Source organism: Eschrichtius robustus, chromosome 19 (genome assembly GCF_028021215.1).
Source record: "Eschrichtius robustus isolate mEscRob2 chromosome 19, mEscRob2.pri, whole genome shotgun sequence".
NCBI lineage: Eukaryota > Metazoa > Chordata > Mammalia > Artiodactyla > Eschrichtiidae > Eschrichtius > Eschrichtius robustus.
In genome coordinates this window covers 63,091,770-63,111,423 of record NC_090842.1, presented here as the reverse complement: position 1 = coordinate 63,111,423, position 19,654 = coordinate 63,091,770, and the positions used below count along the sequence as shown (strand labels likewise).

Sequence of the window (19,654 nt, the reverse complement as noted above, 5' to 3'; positions counted from 1 at the left end):
ATGGCGAGCGTGGTGGTGAAGACGATCTGGCAATCCAAAGAGATCCATGAGGCCGGGGACCCCCCCGCGGGGGTCGAGAGTCGCTCCCAGCTGGTTCCCGAGGCTCCTGGGGGAGTGACCAGCCCAGTCAAAGGGATCGCGAAGAAAAAGAAGGCCGTGTCCTTCCACGGGTGGGTTTGTAGCACCCTGTCGGGGGCGGTTCCACCACCCAGCCCTTGCCTCTGACAGAGCACAAGTCCCCCTGTGGGTGCTGTTGGAAAGGGAGGAAAACAGGCAGCAGGGATGGAGGAGAAAGAAGAAAGCAGGCGTCGAGGTTGAAGTCAGAGAGAGTAGGGAATGTGCAGACAGGGAGGCGGGGTGGGGGGGGGCCGTACCCTGCTGGGGTGGCATCTTGACCCTCCTGCCTGTTTCTCCTCCCCAGGGTGGAGCCTCGGATGTCCCATGAGCCAATGCACTGGTGCCTGAACCTCAAACGGTCCTCAGCCTGCACCAATGTGTCCCTGCTCAACCTGGCCGCCATGGAGCCCACCGACTCCTCGGGGACAGACTCAACCGTGGAAGACAGCGGCCTGCTGGCATTGCCCGTGCCCATCCCACCCTGGGCTCCAGATGACCCAGACATCACGGAAATACTGGTGAGAGGGCCCTCGGCCGGGCTGGGGAATACGAGGGTTCTCACCCTGGTGGTAGGCAAATACTGAGGATGGGTTTGGGGGGGGTGTCTTCTTGATTTGGAATGAGAAGGTTCTTGTCACCCTTTGAGGCCCTACAGTCAGCCATGAGTCTGCTCCATCCAGGGTGAATGCTGCCTGCTGCCTGCGAGTTGGTCTTTTGTTCATTCAGTCACTTCCAAATGTCCTGGGTGAAGCTGGGGTCACAGATAGGAATCAGGCCAGGTCCCTGCCCCAGGAAAGCCCCCAGTCTGGTGGGAGTGACAGATACAGACTGGGGTGACAAATTCCATAATGGAGGTAACACTGGGGATCCAAGAAAAGGGCCCCTCAAACCAGGCCAGGGGTATCAGGGAAAACTTCTGGAGGAGGCAGTGTTGGAACTGGGCTTTGACGGATGAGTAGGAGTTCTCTGAGCAGACCACCTCAGACTGTGGGGAAAAACTGGGAGGTGAACAAGATCTAGGAGAATTTAGAGAATTCCTGACTAGAGCATAGAATGCTACAGCTTGGTCCTTTAACTCTCCCACCAACCTCCACCCCCTGCCAGGCTTCTCCTGGGTCAGACCCTGAACTTGGCTTGACATGGACACTGAGAATTACACTAACAATAATCACGGCCATAATGATACTAATAAGATTCGCTAGCGGGAATTCCCTGGCGGTCCAGTGGTTAGGACTCCAAGCTTCCACTGCAGGGGACATGGGTTCAATCCCAGCTCAGGGAACTAAGATCCCGCATGTCACACGGCATGGTCAAAAAAAAAAAAAAAAAAAAAAAAAAGATTCACTAGCATATACTGAGCACTTTCTGTGTTCCAGGAGCCTCAGTGTCCTCATCTGTAAAATGGAGATGCATGTGTTTGTTCTTTCAAGAAATATTTCTTGAACACCTACAATGTGCCAGGCACTGCTCTAGGAACAGGAAATATAGCAGCACCCAAGACAGAGTTCTGGAGAGAATTGCACCCATCTCATGAGGTTGTCATGACAATGAAATGAAATTCATTCATGTAAAATGTTTAGCACAATAGTCAGCTGTATGCACGGAATAGTTAGTCATTATTTTTATCCTCATTTCACAGATGAAGATATTGAGGGACTAGAAGGCTAATTAGCATATCCAAAGTCATACGGCTTCTAAGTAGTGGAGCCGGGCTTAGGAGTCAGCACCTGCATTGCTGGGGGCAGTAGAGGTCACTGTGGGAGCCCTGAAGAAGAAGGCCTTGGCCCAGCTGACCATGGTCAAGGAAGGCTTTCTGGAAAAGGCAGCACACAAGCTGGATCTTGAAGATAAGGAAGGCAGAATACAGGGAAGGGTATTCCACCTAGCTGGAACAGCATATGCAAAAGGGCAGGAGTTGAAAAGAGCCTGGGGAACATGTCCTTGTGGCTAGATTGTGGTGTGTGGGAGAGGTGAGGCTGGCGGGGGGTGGGCACAGGACACAGAGGCTGAGAAATGTGGGCATTCTCCATTCTCTTGAGGACAATGGGGAGCCATTTGAGGGTTCCTGGGGAGGGGAGAGGAACAACTCGGCATTTGGGCTCCATATCCATTTACTGAGCATCTACTATGTTCCAGGCACTGTGCTACATCCCTATGGTGGTGGGGGGGTGTCTCATTTTCCCCTCTTAGAGGTTCTGCAAGGAAGATGAAAACGAAAATAAGTGAGGTAGAGAGAGGTGGAGTGACCCCATGCAAGGTTAGAGAGCTTGTAAGAAGCAGGGTCAGGACCAGAAGCTTAGCGAGTGTGATGCTTTCTTTCCCTAGAAGATGCCTCTGGCCCCGGGAGGGAGACGTTTGGAGGGGAGAGACTGGAGGCAGGCAGGCCGGAGAGGAGGCCGGGCGAGGGTCCAGGGTAAGAGGACCAGGTGGAGAGAAGCCAGCAGGCAGAGAGAGAGAGTCCAGGTGGGATGGATGGCCTGGGAGGCATCCCCTCCCACCAGAACACTTTCCTCCCCTTCTCTTCCAGCATCGCTCAGGCAGCACTTGCAGAGGTCCGCCTCCCACTGGAGCTATTTCTGAGTCACATCCTCCAGAGGATTGTGATGCCTGAGAAAGAGCCCTGGGCAGCCAAGATCAAGGTCTGATGCAGCTGCGGCTCACTGTGGGGCTGCAGGGGAGAATCAGCCTCTATGGGGCTTCTCCATAAAATGGAAAAAGTACTGTCAGTCAACACCTTAGGGTATAGGCAGGAACCGTGAGGAGGTGGTCAGGAAGAACACAGGCTGACACACAGCATCTGAGCTGCATCGGGAGAGAAAGCTGGAGATGGGCAGAGAGGAGGGGGCGGAAACCCAGAGAAAAAGGAGGACAGAGACCCAGAGAGAGGAGGATGGGGACCTGGGGGGGGGGGACAGAGACAGAAAACCAGAGATAGAGGAGGGGGCCAGAGACCCAGAGAAGGAAGGAACGGACACCAGAGAGAGAGGTGGGACAGAGAACTAGAGAGGAAAGGAAGAGAACACGGGAGCGATGGAGACCCTGGGTGAGAGAGTGATAATTCCCAGACTGGATGGAGGGTCAGCAGAAGAATGGTGAAGCAGACAGCTTTGGCTCCTGGCTTTTTTTTTTTTTTTTTGGCCGCGCTGTGCAGCTTGTGGGATTTTAGTTCCCTGACCAGGAATCGAACCCAGGCCCCTGGCAGTGAGAGCATGGAGTCCTAACCACGGGACCACCAGGGAATTCCCTGGCTCCTGTCTTAAGCTCTGACATCTTTATGAGGCCAAAGGATGCAACTGAGGAGGTAGTATTGCTTTGGGGGAAGGTCAGTGCCTCCATGCGGAAATGGCCAGAGCAGGTGTTCTGAGCCCTGCTTGGAACTTGTCCTGCTGTCTACAGATTTCCCTGAGGCTGCTGTAGGGTCTTGGTGCTAAGCCCTTTCCTGGTAGGTCCTGTCGTGTTGTTTCTATGTTTAACGATGCTGACACTAATCACTGCGCTTGGCTTATGGATCTTATCATCTTCTTGACCTTTCCTCACCACCATCCGAGCAAGGTATTCTCATTCCCATTTGACAAGAAGGGAAACCGAGGCAGGCTCGGAGTGGGGAATTGGATTGCCCAGTTGCATGGCATGTGGACGGCCAAGGAGACGTTTATCCCCAGGTTTGGCTCCCCACCACCACCGTGCCATTCGCTTTTTTAGCCAAGGCTAGCAGCCTCTGCCTTCACCATTCCCGAAATCTGCTCTCAGTGAAGCTAAAACTCACCTCCAGTGACCCCAGCTGCACTTTCTCGTTTCCCAAGTATTGACCAAGGGCCTTTCTGGATTAGCCTGTGTTCCTCCCAACAGCAGCCCTGTGAAGGTCGTTATTAGTCCCTCCCCATTTTACAGGTAGGGAAACAGAGGCTTAGAGAGGTGAAGTCCCCTCCCTGAGGTCATACAGCTAGTAAGTGGAAGAACTGAGTTGACTCCAGAACCTGCTCCCCTAGTTTCCCAGAGCAGCTACCTATGGGAAATCCAAGACCGTTGGGTCTTCAGTTTAAAAATATCACAGCTATTGCTGTGAAACAAATGATTCCCAACCTTAAAACAACAAACCTGGAGTGGCTTAATTGGGTGGTTCTGGCTTAGGGTCTCTCATGAGGTTGTAGTCAAGATTTTGGCAGGGGCTGCAGTCATCTGAAGGCTTGACTGGAGCTAGAGGTTGGGCTTCCAAGATGGCACATTCACATGGCTCTTGGTTGGAGGCCTCAGTTCCTTGCCACACGGGCCTCTCCATAGGTAACTGTTTAGAACATGGCAACTATCATTCTCCAGAGTAAGAGTGAGCAAGAAGGAAGACATGGTTCCTCTTATGAACTCATTTCTTAAGTCACATACCATCACTTCTGCCTTATTCTATTTACTAGGTATGAGTCACTAAGTCCAGCTGACTCTCAAGTGACGGGAATAAGGCTCCACATTTTAAAAGAGCCTCAAAAAATTTGTGGGCATATTTTAAACCACCATGGTTTTGTGTGGGTTTTATTGCTTTTTAATTTTTTTTTTTTTGTAGGTGCCCTTCACCAGGATGAGGAAGTTCCCTTGTGCTTCTAGTTTGTTGAGTGTTTTTATCATGAAAGGGCATTGGATTTTGTCAAATGCTATTTCTCTATTCATTGACATGATCGTATTTTTCCCCCCGATATTTTACTAATATGGAATGTTACATGGGTTAATTTTCACGTTGAACCAATTTTGCATTCCTGGGATAAATCCTACTTGGCATGGTGTATAATCCTTTTTATATGCTGCTGGACTTGGTTTGCTAGTATTTTGTTGAAAATTTTGTGGCTGCTTTCAGAAGGAATATTGATCTGTAGTTTTATTATCTGGTGATGTCTTTGGTTTTGGTATCAGGGTAACATTGGCCTCATAGAATGAGTTAGTTCCCTCCTCTTCTGTTTTGTTTGTTTTGTTTGTTTTTTGTTTTTTTGGTGAAGGGTTTGAGATGAATTGGCAACAACTCTTTTTTAAATGATTGGTAGAATTCACCAGTGAAGCCATCTGGGCTTTTTTTGTTGGAAGTTTTAAAATTACTAACTCAACCTCTTTACTTATTACAGGTCTATTCAGATGTCCTAGCTCTTCTTGAGTTAGTGTTTTGCTAGGAATTTTTCCATTTCATCTAGGTTATCAAGTTTGATGACATACAATTGTTCATAGTGTTCCCTTGTAATCTTTTCTCTTTCTGTAAGATTGGTAGTAATGTCTCCTCTTTCCTTCCTGATTTTAGTAATTTGAGTCTTCCTCCTCTTTCTCATGGTCAGCCTAGCTTAAAATTTGTCAATTTTGTTGACCTTTTCAAAAACCCAACTTCTGGTTTTGTTGATTTTTCTCTACTGTTTTCTATTCTCTATTTCATTTTTTTCCACTCTAATCTTTATTATTTCCTTCATTCTGCTAGCTTTGGGTTAAGTTGTCTCTTCTTTTTCTAGTTTCTTAAGGTGGAAGATTAGGTTACTGATTTTAAGTTCTTTTTTGATGTAGGTGTTTACAGCTCTAAATTTCCCTCAAAGTATTGCCTCTGCTGCATCCCACAAGTTTTGGCATGTTGTGTTTTCATTTTCCCTCATTCCTAAGTATAATTTCTCTTGTGATTTCTTCTTCTACCCATTGGCTGTCTATGAGTGTGTTGTTTAATTTCCATATATTTGTGAGTTTCTCAAATTTCTTTCTGCTATTGATTCCTGATTTCATTCTACTGAGGTCATTGAGGTCAGAAAACATACTTTGTTTTCAAATTCTTTTAAATTTATTGAGACTTGTTTTGTGACTTAATATATGGTCTGTTCTCGACTATATGAACAATGTTTAATTTCACTTGAGAAGAATGTGTATTCTTTTGCTGGGTGGAATGTTCTGTAGATGCCTGTTAGGTCTGGTTGGTTTATAGTGTTGTCCAAGTCTTCTATCTCCTTCTTGATCTACTCTCTAGTTGTTCAATCCATTCTTGAAAGTGAGGTATTGTAGTCTCCAACCATTACTGTTAAATTGTCAATTTCTCCCTTCAATTCTGTCAGTGTCTTTTTTTTCTTTTTGGCCATGCCATGGGGCTTGCAGATCTTAGTTCCCTGACCAGGGATTGAACCTGGGCCCTCAGCAGTGAAAGCATGGAGTCCTAACCACTGGACTGCCAGGGAATTCCCAATTCTATCAGTTTTTGATTCATGTGCTTTGAAACTCTATTAGGTACATATATATTTATGATTGTTACAATCCCCTCAATGACTTGACTCATAGTTTTGGCCAGTTTGGAGGGGTGGAATTTGGGGGTTTCTGACTCCACCATTTTGCTGATGTCACCTTAATACAATATTTCTTATCACACTTGTTCTCCAGAGCAGTTATGCAAGAAATGTGAAGTTGTTCCCATTTTACAATGAAGGAAGCTTGTTCTCTCTTTTCTCTTTGTGTATTAGTTCAGCAGCTGTGAAAGAAACCAAAATATCTGGTTGAAGCAGGATAGTTTGTTGCTCACATAAATGTCTCAAGTACAGCAGGTCTCTTCAAATGCAGTAGGTTAGAGGCTCCAGTGTTCTGGGGGCTCAGCTATTAAGTCACAAGTTTGGCTGCTGTAACAAAAAGGCACAAAGTAGCATAAACAAGATGGAAAATGTTCTCTTGGTCACGTGTATAAAAGTATTCATAAGTGGTTGGAATTGAGTATGGCGGTGTCACAGGGTTGAGGATTCAGTCTTCTTTTATATTGTGTCCTCCATCTCATGGTCCAAGATGGCTGCTCTGGCTTTAGCCATCAACATTGTAGGGAGAGAGAAAGGGAGGTGTGCTCCCTACTTTCCTTTATTAAAGGCATGACTTGGAAATTGCCTACATCATTTCCACTCATATTCCATTGGCCAGAACTTAGTCACATGGCCACACCTGGCTGTAAGGGCACCTGGGAATTGTAGTCTTTGGCTGAGCAGTGATGTACCAGGCTAACTCTTCTATAAATGTGGAAATGGGAGGGTGGAGATCCTGTCACATGCATCCCTCCTGAGCCAGTTTGTTTGACAGGAGTCACAAAGCATTTTATGGTGACATAAGGTAGCAATGAACAGAGGCCATATGGCATCATGGTTTGAAACAAAGGCTCTGAGCATAAATTCTGACAAGGCCACCTCCTGTCTCATGTACCCAGGAGTACAAGGGACATCACCTCTCTGGGCCTCATTTGCCTCACTTGCAAAATGGGGCAAATAACCTCAAGAGGTGTGGTTGTGAAGAATAAAAAGGAAAATGTGGGTAAGGGCTTGGCTTGGTGCATAGTGAGTGCTTATATCTGGAAAGTGGGTTATCTTTAGAATTCTCCACTGCCTGGAGAGAAAGACAAGGCATGTGTTTTAACAGTTTATCTTATTTATTTATGTCTGTGGACCCCAAAGGCATTTACCTCAGGTTAAGACCATCCTCCTTCTCCCACATGTCTGAGCTTCCCACCCCCCACTCCCTCCTGGATCCTACTTATTTTTCTTGCCATCCGCTAAGCAGAAAACAAGGCTGCCCCCTGGTTTTTCTTGCTTTTTTGGTTTTTAATTTATTTATTTTTATTTTTGGCTGTGTTGGGTCTTCGTTTCTGTGCGAGGGCTTTCTCTAGTTGCGGCGAGCAGGGGCCACTCTTCATCGCGGTGCGCGGGCCTCTCACTGTCACGGCCTCTTTTGTTGCGGAGCACAAGCTCCAGACGCGCAGGCTCAGTAGTTGTGGCTCACGGGCCCAGTTGCTCCGCAGCATGTGGGATCTTCCCAGACCAGGGCTCGAACCCGTGTCCCCTGCATTAGCAGGCAGATTCTCAACCACTGCGCCACCAGGGAAGCCCCTGCCCCCTGGTTTTATACCAAGAATCAAAGAGGCGCAGCCCTGGCCCCAAATTCCACAGCTATTCCAGGGCAGAATCAAGGTGTAAAGCTAGTTCTAGACTTTCTCTTGGGGTTGGGGTTTGCTCCCATGCACCCACTGACCCACCTGTCTCCCGTTCTTCCCCAGAGTTGGGTTAACAGTGGATTGGTCCACGCCAAAGATTCCATCACCAGCTTGAAGGAAAAGACCACCCGGGTTAACCAGCACGTGCAGACGCTGCAGGTCGTGAGGACCACCCGCCCCCTCCCGCAACATCTCCTCTTCCTCCAGGGTCACATTGCCCTCTTAGAGCTAACCTCCAACTCAATGCACCCATAGCCCAGTTGGGGAGACTTAGGCTCAGGAGGGAAAGGAAGCTTCCCGCCTCTCCTCCCCACGGGGTGTCTCCTTGAGGCCCCGGCTAACCCCTCCTCCCTTCCATGCTCCAGAGTGAGTGTTCTGTGCTGAGTGAGAACCTAGAGAGAAGGCGGCAAGAGGCGGAAGAACTAGAAGGGTACTGTAGTCAACTCAAGGTGAGCTGCTGTGGGGCAGGAGCGGGGCGGGAGTAGGAAGCGGAAGTAGGAAGAGGGTGAGAGGAAGTGGGGAGGAATGGAGTGGTGGACAGGAGAGAGGTGGGGTGAAGTGGAAAAGAAGCATGGGAGAGGTCCGAGGAAGAACCATTTCTTTAGCCAAGGGAACCGAGCCGGGAAAGGGCAGACCAATAACCAGAAGGCAGACCTTGCGGAAGGAGGGGGCGTGCCTTAAACGCGGCGGGTGGAAGCTGTATGGAAAATAGCGAGGGTAACGGCTGGGAGGCGGAACTGGAATGGGAAGGCAGGGCCCCCCCGTCCTGGTGTCCTGACCCAGGAGAACTGCTGGAAGGTGACCCGGTCGGTGGAAGATGCTGAAATAAAAACCAACGTCCTGAAGCAGAACTCTGCCCTGCTGGAGGTAAGGGGGAGGGGTCTAAGGGCTTGAGGAAGGTACTCAAGTAACCGAGGTACTTGAGGTAGACTTCAGGTGGGACTTCCCGCCCTGCCACCACCACCACCACACTGCCCCTTCACGTTCATGGTCATACTTTTCCATGCACAGTCATATTCAAGTCCCGGAGAGAGAGATTCGTATCGGACTAGGAGTGGGAATGCCTGTCCTGCCCACATACCCACTCATTTCCCACCAAAATGTTGGAAAAGCTTCAGCTGTTCTTCCTAAACAGGAGGGACTGGAATTGGATACCTTCGAGGATTAGAGTGAGGGTGGAGGGCTAGATGGAGACACAGAGGCAGGCATTCAGTCCAAGGTGAGTTGGACTCCAGCTGGGCTTCGAATGGGGCATCCCTCCCTAGTAACAGCAAGCGGGAGTCCATTAAGACTTCAGGTGGGACTTCCCAATATCCCGTCCCCACATCCATTCTCTTTCTAGCCTCAGGAATTTACTGGGCGGATTTGGTGGTGGAGGGGGTGGTAGTGGTGGGAGGCAAGGGGCCGGACGCAGTAACCCTGCCCTCCTTCCCCACCCAGGAGAAGCTGCGCTACCTCCAGATGCAGGATGAGACGCCCAGGAGGCAGGAGGCTGACCTGCAGGAGCTGGAGCAGAAACTGGAGGCTGGCCTCTCCCGCCACGGCCTGGGCCTCGCCACCCAGCCCCCAGGCTGCTCCAGCCCGCCGGGGAGCCCCGACGAACCCCCGCGACGGCGAGGCGTGGCCCCAGGCGGCTGGGGAATGGGGCCCCGGGCAGGGGAGGGCCCCGTCGTGAGCGAGCAGGAGTTGCAGAAGGTCTCTGCCGCCCTAGATGAGCTGAGGTGAGTGGGATCCTGGGATGGGCCCAGGGGGTGGAGCCTCGAAGAGGAGCGTTCTGGGGGCGGTGACCCGGAAGGGCAGGACTTCGAAGAACCGAGTTTTGAATATAGGGCAGGTGGCAGGGAGGTCCGCGTCGGGTGAAAATGAGGTGGGCGGGTTTTGGGACGTGGCAGGTCTTTGGAGGCTCCAACTCCCGGGGGACAGGGTTGGCGCGAGCGGTATCTTGAGGAGGCAGTGTCTGGAGGAGCTGATGTGGGGCTGGGAGGCAGGCCGAGAGAAGGCCAGGATACCTGATAAGGGGATAGAGGCAGGGTTCTGGAGGACATGAGAGGGTCCCAATAAATGAACAGGACAGGAGAATTTGGGGACAGGGTGGGTCCGGAGCCACGGGCGTGGTCTTGACGGGGCGCGGCGGACGGGGGCGTGTCCAAACCTAGCCCTGACGCGTTCCTTACCTCTACGCCTACAGGAGGGAGGTGTCCTTACTGACCGCCCGGTGGCATCAGGAGGAGGGGGCCGTGCAGGAGGCCCTACGGCTGCTCGGGGGCCTGGGCGGCAGGCTCGACGGCTTCCTGGGCCAGTGGGAGCGGGCGCAGCGCGAGCAGGCTCAGGCCGCGCGGGGCCTGCAAGAGCTGCGGGGCCGGACGGACGAGCTGTACACCATGTAAGGGCCCAGATGCGCGCACGGGGCGGGGACGTGGGAGGGCGGAGCCTTGAGGGAAAGGGGTGGGCCAATCAGCTGGAGCCAATCGGGTGGGAGCGCATATACTGACAGGTGGAAGCCCCAATTAGAGAGTAGGGAGGGGCGTGTTATACCTAAGAAGGACTGAGGGGCGGAGCCACTTAGAGAAGAGGTGAGTTCCACACCTTAAAAGCAAGGGACGGAGCCAAGTAGGAACAGGGGAAACCAGTTAGAGAACAGGGAGGTACATTCCCGACAATAAAACGCAAAAGGAGGTACCAATCAGAGCAGAGGGGGCAAGGCAGAGCGGGGTATTGCAAACTGGATGGAGACAGAGGTGCTGGGCTAATTTTGGGTGGAGCCTTGCTGGGACTACAGGTTTCCCTGCCATCCAAAAGTAGAGCAGTTCCTGTGAAACCTTCTGTAAGCCAAAATAGCATAAAGCGAAGAAGCAATTACCTTAGAATACATCTTGCTAACAGATGCACAAAATAAATTGAGATAAAGCACAGGTGCCCATAGACAACACAATTCAAAGCTATGGTGGCTTGGTGTTGAGATACTGAGTGTAGTTCTCAGAGAAGGGGCTTGGTGGCGCCACTCTCGCTGCTTGGAGTGTGTCCTGCTTCGGTAACAGCTTGCTACAAAACAAATGCTTTGCGCTTTTTTTCATAAAAGGGAAAATCCTCTTCGGACTTCTTTTGGTTAGTGAAAACAGGTACTAATGTAGGCCTTTTGTAAAAATGAAGTGGGGTAAAGCGAACTTTCAAAAACCGGAGGATGCCTGTATACTGTTGGAGAGGCGACCTCACTGTACTGCTTACTCTCACACCGCAGGGTGGAGCGGTCAGCAGTGTCTGTGGCTTCACTGAGGAGCGAACTGGAGGCGCTGGGCCCAGTGAAACCGATTCTGGAGGAGCTTGGGCGGCAATTTCAGAGCTCTCGTAGAGGGTCTGACCTCTCTATGAACCTGGATCGGGCTCCCCAAGGCTCCTGTGCCCGCTGTGCCAGGTAAGGGGGCAGCGCCTGGCTCCAGGTGCATTCTGCATCGTATTGAGGACCAAGCATTGAAGGAGATGAGACTTTAGCAAGAGTGGAGAGGGAAACTCATTGTGGGAGACAGGGCATCCCCACGTATTGTAGGATGGGCCAGTCTCGCGGCATTATGGGAGTCACATTTCTTCCCTCCCCACAAGGTGAAGTCAGTGTCTTGTGGAACGCAAGAAAGACTTGTTATATTTCGAGCATCTTGGATTTCCAGTGCATTGTGGGAAGGCTGGGCAGTGGTACTGGGTGGGAGGCAGGTTTTCTCAGTGCATCGTAGGAAAATGAGACCTTGGGGTGTTGGAAGCCGACAGATACCATGCTTGATCTGTATTGGGAAGGGTGCAGGGCACTTCCAATACAACATGGGATCGGTTTTAACTAGTGCATTGTGGGAAATGTGAGTTTCTGATGAACCGAGGACCGTGTGGTGGAAATCCCCAGGCACTGTGGTAACTCCCCACGCTGTGGAAACCAGAGCATACCGGATGAACTATAGTTTGGGCCCAGTGCATGGTGGGAAGGTTGCCTGGGTGCATAGTGGAAACGGGACCTGGGTGGAGGCTGGGCAGATGGGCATGGTGTATCCTGGGAATGGAGTTGGTCCAAGGCCTCTTTCACCTGGTGACTACCCCTCCCCCAGCCAGGGACAGCAGTTGTCCACGGAGTCCTTGCAGCAGCTGCTGGAGCGAGCGCTGACCCCGCTAGTGGACGAGGTGAAGCAGAGGGGCCTGGCTCCTGCCTGCCCCAGCTGCCAGAGGCTGCACAAGAAGATTCTGGTACCAAGGACCATGGGCCACCATGCCCCACTTTTTGGTCAGGGCAGGGCGGGGGAGCCCCAGGCACAAGGATACTGCTGGTGTGTGGCAGGATGGGAAGGATGAGCTGTGGGCAGCAGGTGTTGGGGGAACACTTGGCTCTAATACGTCGGGACGGGGTGAGAGGGGAGCTGCTTGGTGTTTAGTGAGTCATAGGTCAATCATTATGGAAGCTTGGGTGATGGATATGGGCCCAAAGCATGATGGGACATGGATCTGGTGCACTGTGGGACAGAGGAGACAAACACCAGTCTATAGCTTCATGGAATATAAGCCTGATTTTCTATGAGCCTTAAGAGAGGCAGTGCATTATATGGGATCACTGAGATCAGACAGGGGACCCAGCGAGTAGCAGGTCACAGTAAGCTAATGCATTATGGGAAATGGAACCGCAGCTCTTCATGAGGCATTGCACACAGACTCAGGACCAATAACTGATGGAACTTGAGGCTGGTGTACATTCTGAAATATAGAGATCTAGTATATTATGGGATATTGGCCTAATGTATGATGGGATATGAGTTGTAGTGGGTGAAACAGACAAATGAGGCAGTAACGGACAGTCATGTGGCAGGCCTAGAGGACTAAGACATGATAGGACATGGGGGCTGGTACATTGTGGGATATAGGGAACCAGAGCACTGAGGACTATTATTGTGACCGAGAGGCTGGCCTAATAGATAGGATGTGGGGGTCACATCCCATAATGTGAATTATGGGATGTAGATGATCACCATGTGATGGGATACCGGGGCCCAGACATCAAATGCAAGATGGCTCATGGGCATTAGGGGACAATGTGATAGATGCTGATTTAGTGCTTACAGGGACAAAGAAGTCCAGTGCAATAGGGGACAGACAGTGGGACAGACACAAGTCTAGTGCACAATGGAACTTGGGAGGCCCAGTGCACCGTGGGATGCTGGGGTCAGCCTCAGGCTCAAGGCATGATGGGATACTCTGGGGGAGGAATGCGGGCCCTAGGGGACCCTGCCCCTTGCCCTCCGCGATCCAGATCCCCCTCCACTCCCAGCCCGGTCCAGCAAGCCCAGCAGCACCTACACTCCTCTCCCCAGGAGCTGGAGCGCCAGGCCTTGGCCAAACATGTCAGGGCAGAGGCCCTGAGCTCCACCCTTCGGCTGGCCCAAGACGAAGCCTTGCGGGCCAAGAACCTGCTGCTGACGGACAAGATGAAGCCGGAGTGAGGAAGGAGGCTGAGGGCATGGGAGGAGGGTGAGGTCTTGGGGAAAGGGCTTGAGTTACCCCCGGCTTCCACACCAGCCCCGAGGCATCGGGCCTCCCGAGCACTAACTGTCCACCCTCTCGTTACAGGGAGAAGGTGGCCGCTCTGGACTATCTACACTTGAAGATGTGCTCCCTCCACGATCAACTCAGCAACCTACCACTTGAGGGGTCCACGGGGACAATGGGGGGAGGGGGTGGTGGGGGAACTCCCCCAAAACGTGGGGGCCCAACCCCTGAGCAATAAATGGCCCCTCATGCTGGCATGAATTCCATCTCCTTTTTGGCACCAAAAGAGGGCTAGTAAAATTGCACACACACCGTGCACCAGCCTCTGTGCTCACTATGACTTGATCCTCAGCCAACAGGGTGTCGATGGTGGTACAGTTCTTTAATTTCTTGGGGTTTTTTTTGTTTTTTAATATTTATTTATTTGTTTACTTTTTTTATTTGGCTGCACCGGATCTTAATTGCTGCTCACAGGATCTTTTAGTTGTGGCATGTGGGATCTTCGTTGTGGCATGCGGGATCTAGTTCCCTGACCAGGGATCGAACCCAGGCCCCCTGCATTGGGAGCTCAGAGTCTTAACCACTGGACCACCAGGGAAGTCCAGTACAGTTCTTTGAAAAGGAGGCAGAGGGTAGAAATAAGGTTCTGTGGTGCAGTTTGAGCCTGTCAAGCCAACATTTTTTAGGATGACTTTTACTAGATAATGATATTGTCTACCACTGTGTAAAAAAAGTACCCTCCCCTCCAAAAAACTTAGCTGCTTATAACATATTATCTCACATAATTCCTGAGGGTCAGGAATCTGGGAGTGGCGTAGCTAGATGGTACTGGCTCAGGGTCCTCATGAGTTTGCAGTCAGGATGTCAGCTGGGGCTGCTGTCACCTGAAGGCTTGCCTGGGGCTGGATGTTACACTTCCAAGATGGCGCATTCACATGGCTTTTGGCTGGAGGCCTCAGTTTCTCATGGCAGCTAACTTCCCCCAGGGCAAGCAGTCTAAGAACAAGCAGGAAGCTAAGGTGCCTTTAATGACCTAGTCTTTGAAGTTGCATACCATCATTTTCTCTTTTTATATTGACTAGAACTGAGTCACTAAGTCCAGATCATACTCACATGGTGTGTCAAAGAATTTGCAGACATATTTTGAAGAGAATGTCAATTTGTGGAGATATTTTAAACCACCACACTAATACTATTTTTAAATGTACAGTTGAAATATAATATAAACAGAAAAGTCCACAAGTTAAAAGTGAACAGCTTGGACTTCCCTGGTGGCGCAGTGGTTAAGAATCTGCCTGCCAATGCAGGGGACACGGGTTCAAGCCCTGGTCGGGGAAGATCCCACATGCCACGGAGCAACTAAGCCCGTGCACCACAACTACTGAGCCTGTGCTCTAGAGCCCACAAGCCACAACTACTGAGCCCGTGTGCCACAACTACTGAAGCCCGCGGGCTTAGAGCCTGTGCTCCGCAACAAGAGAAGCCACCGCAATGAGAAGCCTGTGCGCAGCAACAAAGACCAAATGCAGCCAAAAATAAATTTTTTTAAAAAGCCAGTCGTTTAAAAAAAAGTGAACAGCTCAATGAATTATCATGAAATGGACGTGTTTGTGTAACCACCACCGAGATTTAGAAACTACACCTGACCAGCATTCCCTGAATCTCAATCACTACCCTTTCCTTCTACCCCAAAGGTAACCCCTATTCTTCTAACACCATTGCAATAAGGTAAGAAAAGAGAGACTATGGGATAGGAAAGGAAGAAAACTATCATTATTCTGAGATGGCATAACTGTACATATAATCATAGAGAATCCAATAGAATCTATAAATTACTAAAAATCAGCTTAGCAAGGAAGCTGAATAAAAGGTGACATAAAAGAATTATCTCTGTATGCCAGTGATGAAAGTTTAGAAAATGAAAAACTTTCAAAGGTGCTAGTTCTAAGTAGCATAAAACTAAAAAATGCCTAGGAATCCAACAAAAGATAAGTTATGATCTCTACATCAAACTCTAAAATATTACTGCGAGAAGTTAAAGGCCTTAACAAATGGGGAGTTATACCATATTCATGGTTTATAAGATATCATTATAAAGATGTTACTTCTCTCCAATTGATTTATAGATTCGAAGATAGCAGATACGAGATTTATTAATGTGGTTTTGTTTGTACCAACATGACAATGGGAACTGTGGGATCTAAAATCTCTCAGAGGATGAATAATTATTCTCATTTTATATAGTGCTGTGGACTCTATGTGTCCCTCAAAATTCATATGTTCAAGCCCTAATCCCCAATGTGGTGGTATTTAGAGATGGGGCCGTTGGGAGGTAATCAGATGAGGTCATGAGGGTGGAGCCTCATGATGGGATTAGTGCCTTTTTAAGAAGAGACAATCTCTCTCCCTACCATATGAGGATACAGCAAGAAGGCAGCCATCTGCAAACAAGGAAGCAAGCTTTTCACCAGGCACTAAATCTGCCAGCACTTTGCCCTGGGATTTCCCAGCCTCCAGAACTGTGAGAAATAAATTGTTTAAACTACCCAGTCTCTGGAATTTTGTTATAGCAGCCTGAACTGAGGAAGCTACAGAGGAGGAACTAGGTCCAGAGAGGATAAATTATTTACACAAGGATACATAGTTAGTGGGTGAAAGAACCAGAATTACAACACATTTTATATTCCTCCTAGAGACAATGTATTCTAGGGATAACTGTAATCCCATTTTCCCCCTACATAGATATCATTTCTTTGAAGTTCAAGCAGATGAACACCTAATCCCAGAATCCCATTTTGGGGATCTGTTTCCTGAGGTCACTCTTGGCACCAAGAACCACAGCAGTCAAGACTCAACTGAGGGACTTCCCTGGCTTTCCAGTGGTTAAGACTCCATGCTTCCACTGCAGGGGGCACAGGTTAGATCCCTGGTCGTGGAACTAAGATCCTGCAATCCACATGGCGCAGCCAAAAAATAGAAAATTTTAAAAATTAAAAAAAAGGTGGGCTTCCCTGGTGGCGCAGTGGTTGAGAATCTGCCTGCTAATGCAGGGGACACGGGTTCGAGCCCTGGTCTGGGAAGATCCCACATGCCGCGGAGCAACTAGGCCCGTGAGCCACAACTACTGAGCCTGCGCGTCTGGAGCCTGTGCTCCGCAACAAGAGAGGCCGCGATAGTGAGAGGCCCGCGCACCGCGATGAAGAGTGGCCCCGCTTGCCGCAACTAGAGAAAGCCCTCGCACAGAAACGAAGACCCAACACAGCCAAAAATAAATAAATAAATTAATTAATTAAAAAAAAAAAAAAAAGAATTATGAAAACTAAACACTTGGATGAGAGGCTCACTGAAGATGGAACTCAGACCACGAGGAGGAGGGAATTGTTCAGATGGTGCAGGTGTATCTGACCTCAGAGGACCACCAGGGACTAGGACCTTCCTTGGAAGCACCCTGAAATGGTGCTGGCATCTGTGAGGGTGTGCAAGATTTGGAAAAACTGCAAACTAGATTTAGCAGCTGCTACAGGAAGGAACTGCCTCAGCTGGGGTAAAGAAGCTGTGCTGGGTGATGCTGATGAGAACAAGAAACTGACAGGAAATAAGCAGAGAGCAAACCGGAAGAGCCCAGTCCCATTGCTTCCTCCGGGCTTCTTCAGTCCCTTTGGCGCCCCCTGTTGGCAGAGTCGAACACAGCCAGTCGGCAAAGAAGAAGTGCGGTTTGCAGAGTCCCACCCAGAGTCCCAGATTCACAAGGGAGTGAATTTGAAACCAAGAGATAATAGCTTAATAACTGTGCCCACATAACTGTAGTGTGTGCCAAGGACCAGCGGCTATGAGTAATCCAATTCCGTACCCCTAAGGCCCAAATATATCTTTTAAAGCATGCTTGAATACCTGAGAGTAATTATTTTCCTGGATAGCTAGTCTGAATGTTGTGATGTTAATTCTATCCAAGTTTCATTGTGGTTTTAATGCAAATTCAATCCAAATCCCAATGAGATTATTTTTTAAAGAATTTGATCCAATTATTCTAAAGGTCTTCTGAAGAAATAAGATGAGAGAAGCAAAGTTTTTTTTTTCTACAGAAGAGTAATAAGATGGGTCTAAAGCCAATATATTAAAATATAAGGTAACGCTAATCATGTGGTTCTGAAGGAAGATTAAAAGGATGATAAAATGGACTTCCCTGGTGGCGCAGTGGTTAAGGCTCCGCCTGCTAAGGCGGGGGACACGGGTTCAAGCCCTGGTCAGGAAGATCCCACATGTTGCAGAGCAACTAAGCCCGTGCGCCACAACTACTGAGCCTGCGCTCTAGAGCTCATGAGCCACAACTGCTGAAGCACCGTGCACCTAAAGCCTGTGCGCCACAACAAGAGAAGCCACCGCAATGAGAAGCCTGTGCACCACAGCAAAGAGTAGCCTCCGCTCGCCGCAACTAGAGAAAGCCCACGTGCAGCAATGAAGACCCAATGCAGCCAAAAATAAAAAATATAAGTAAAGAAATTTTAAAAATATTAAAAAAGATAAATATTAAAATTTCATACACAATAACATCTGACAAATATGTTATTATAAAGCAACAAAGAATAGTGAAATTATTCAAAATATTATTGGGGGGGAGTGAAAGTTTTTTTCCTCCCCTGACATCAAATAGTTTTTCCACACTAACTAATTCTCTGATTCTCCAACACCAGCTAGGTGGTCTAGCAACTCAATTCAATTCTGACACTAACCCTCCAGAGTTAGCCCGGACCCCGCAGGTTAAGACCTCAGATGCTGGCTGCAAATGGGATGACCAGTCTTCCCCCACTGCTGCCCAGCCAACTACAAATTCAGGAGTTCCCATGATCCATGACTCCCAGGTTCAATAATTTGCTAGAAGAACTCACAAAATTCAGGAAAGCACTTCAGTTACTATTACTGGCTTATTATAAAGAATACAACCCAGGAAGGGTCAAAGGGGAAAGATGCATAGATAGGGTGAAGCATGGGGGAAGAGATGCAGAGCTTCCGTGCCCCCTCTGGGCATGCCACCCTCCCAGCACCTCCATATGTTCACCAACTGAGAAGCTCAACAATTCAGGGGTTTTATGAAGGTTCCATTACCTAGACATGATTGAGTCAATCACTGGCCATTGGTGATTGAACTCAATCTCCAGTCCCTCTCCCATCCCCAAGAGGCCAGAAGGTGGGGCTGACAATCCCAACACTCTAATCACTGCTTGGTCTTTTTGGAGACCAGGCCCCCTCCTGAAGCTACCTAGAGGCCCCTCAGCCAAGAGCCATCTCACCAGCATACCAAAAACACTTTTATCACTCAGAGACATTCCAAGGAATATTGTCTTTTAGGAATTTTTAGGACCTCTGTGGCAATGAAGGGGCAAAATACACCACTTTGGCATAAGGATTATTTTGAACTGGAGGCAAATGAGAATCAACAGATGCAGAAAGAAGCCTTCTCAGAGCTACTCTTATCTGACTAAAAGCAGAAATTTCTGAGAAGTGAAGACTTTCATAAATCCCCTCTCCCAGGGCAGTTTTTAAAAATTAATTAATTAATTTTTTGGCTGCGTTGGGTCTTCGTTGCGGTGCGCGGGCTCTCTCTAGTTGCGGCAAGCGGGGGCTACTCTTCATTGCGGTTTGTGGGCTTCTCCTTGTGGTGGCTTCTCTTGTTGGGGAGCATGGGTTCTAGGCACGCAGGCTTCAGTAATTGTGGCTCGTGGGCTCTAGAGCACGGGCCCAGTAGTTGTGGCGCTCGGGCTTAGTTGCTCCGCGGCATGTGGGATCTTCCCGGACCAGGGCTCGAACCCGTGTCCCCTGCATTGGCAGATGGATTTGTAACCACTGCACCACCAGGGAGGTCCCCCCAGGGCAGTTTTATGACCATGAAGAATATGGAAAGTTGACACCAAGATGGGTCTTATCTTCCATTAGTTTTGCCCATATATATATATCCTAGTCACTTTCCCACAACTTATCACCCCTAGTCTAAAACATTTTCTTTTGTCACAGAGCATCTCCACAATTTATTGTTCTTTGTTAAAAAGGTATATAAGCTCTCAG

At 49.3% G+C, this 19,654-nt stretch overlaps 1 protein-coding gene and 1 long non-coding RNA gene across 2 annotated transcripts; one reads left to right on the top strand and one right to left on the bottom strand.

The window, feature by feature from the left end:
- On the top strand, positions 1–13,832 carry TSKS (testis specific serine kinase substrate). The gene is made up of 11 exons (XM_068529217.1): positions 1–170; positions 422–635; positions 8,144–8,239; positions 8,446–8,529; positions 8,864–8,947; positions 9,521–9,801; positions 10,269–10,463; positions 11,319–11,492; positions 12,169–12,304; positions 13,420–13,544; positions 13,676–13,832. The coding sequence occupies exons 1-11, from the start codon at positions 1–3 to the stop codon at positions 13,830–13,832; spliced, it is 1,716 nt and encodes a 571-aa protein (XP_068385318.1).
- LOC137753835 (uncharacterized) lies at positions 7,608–10,493 on the bottom strand. The gene is made up of 6 exons (XR_011071596.1): positions 10,255–10,493; positions 9,536–10,089; positions 9,236–9,341; positions 8,735–8,900; positions 8,123–8,190; positions 7,608–7,929 (listed from the first exon to the last, which is right to left on the bottom strand). It is a non-coding gene; the product is annotated as an uncharacterized lncRNA (long non-coding RNA).
- Positions 13,833–19,654: the final 5,822 nt, after the last annotated feature.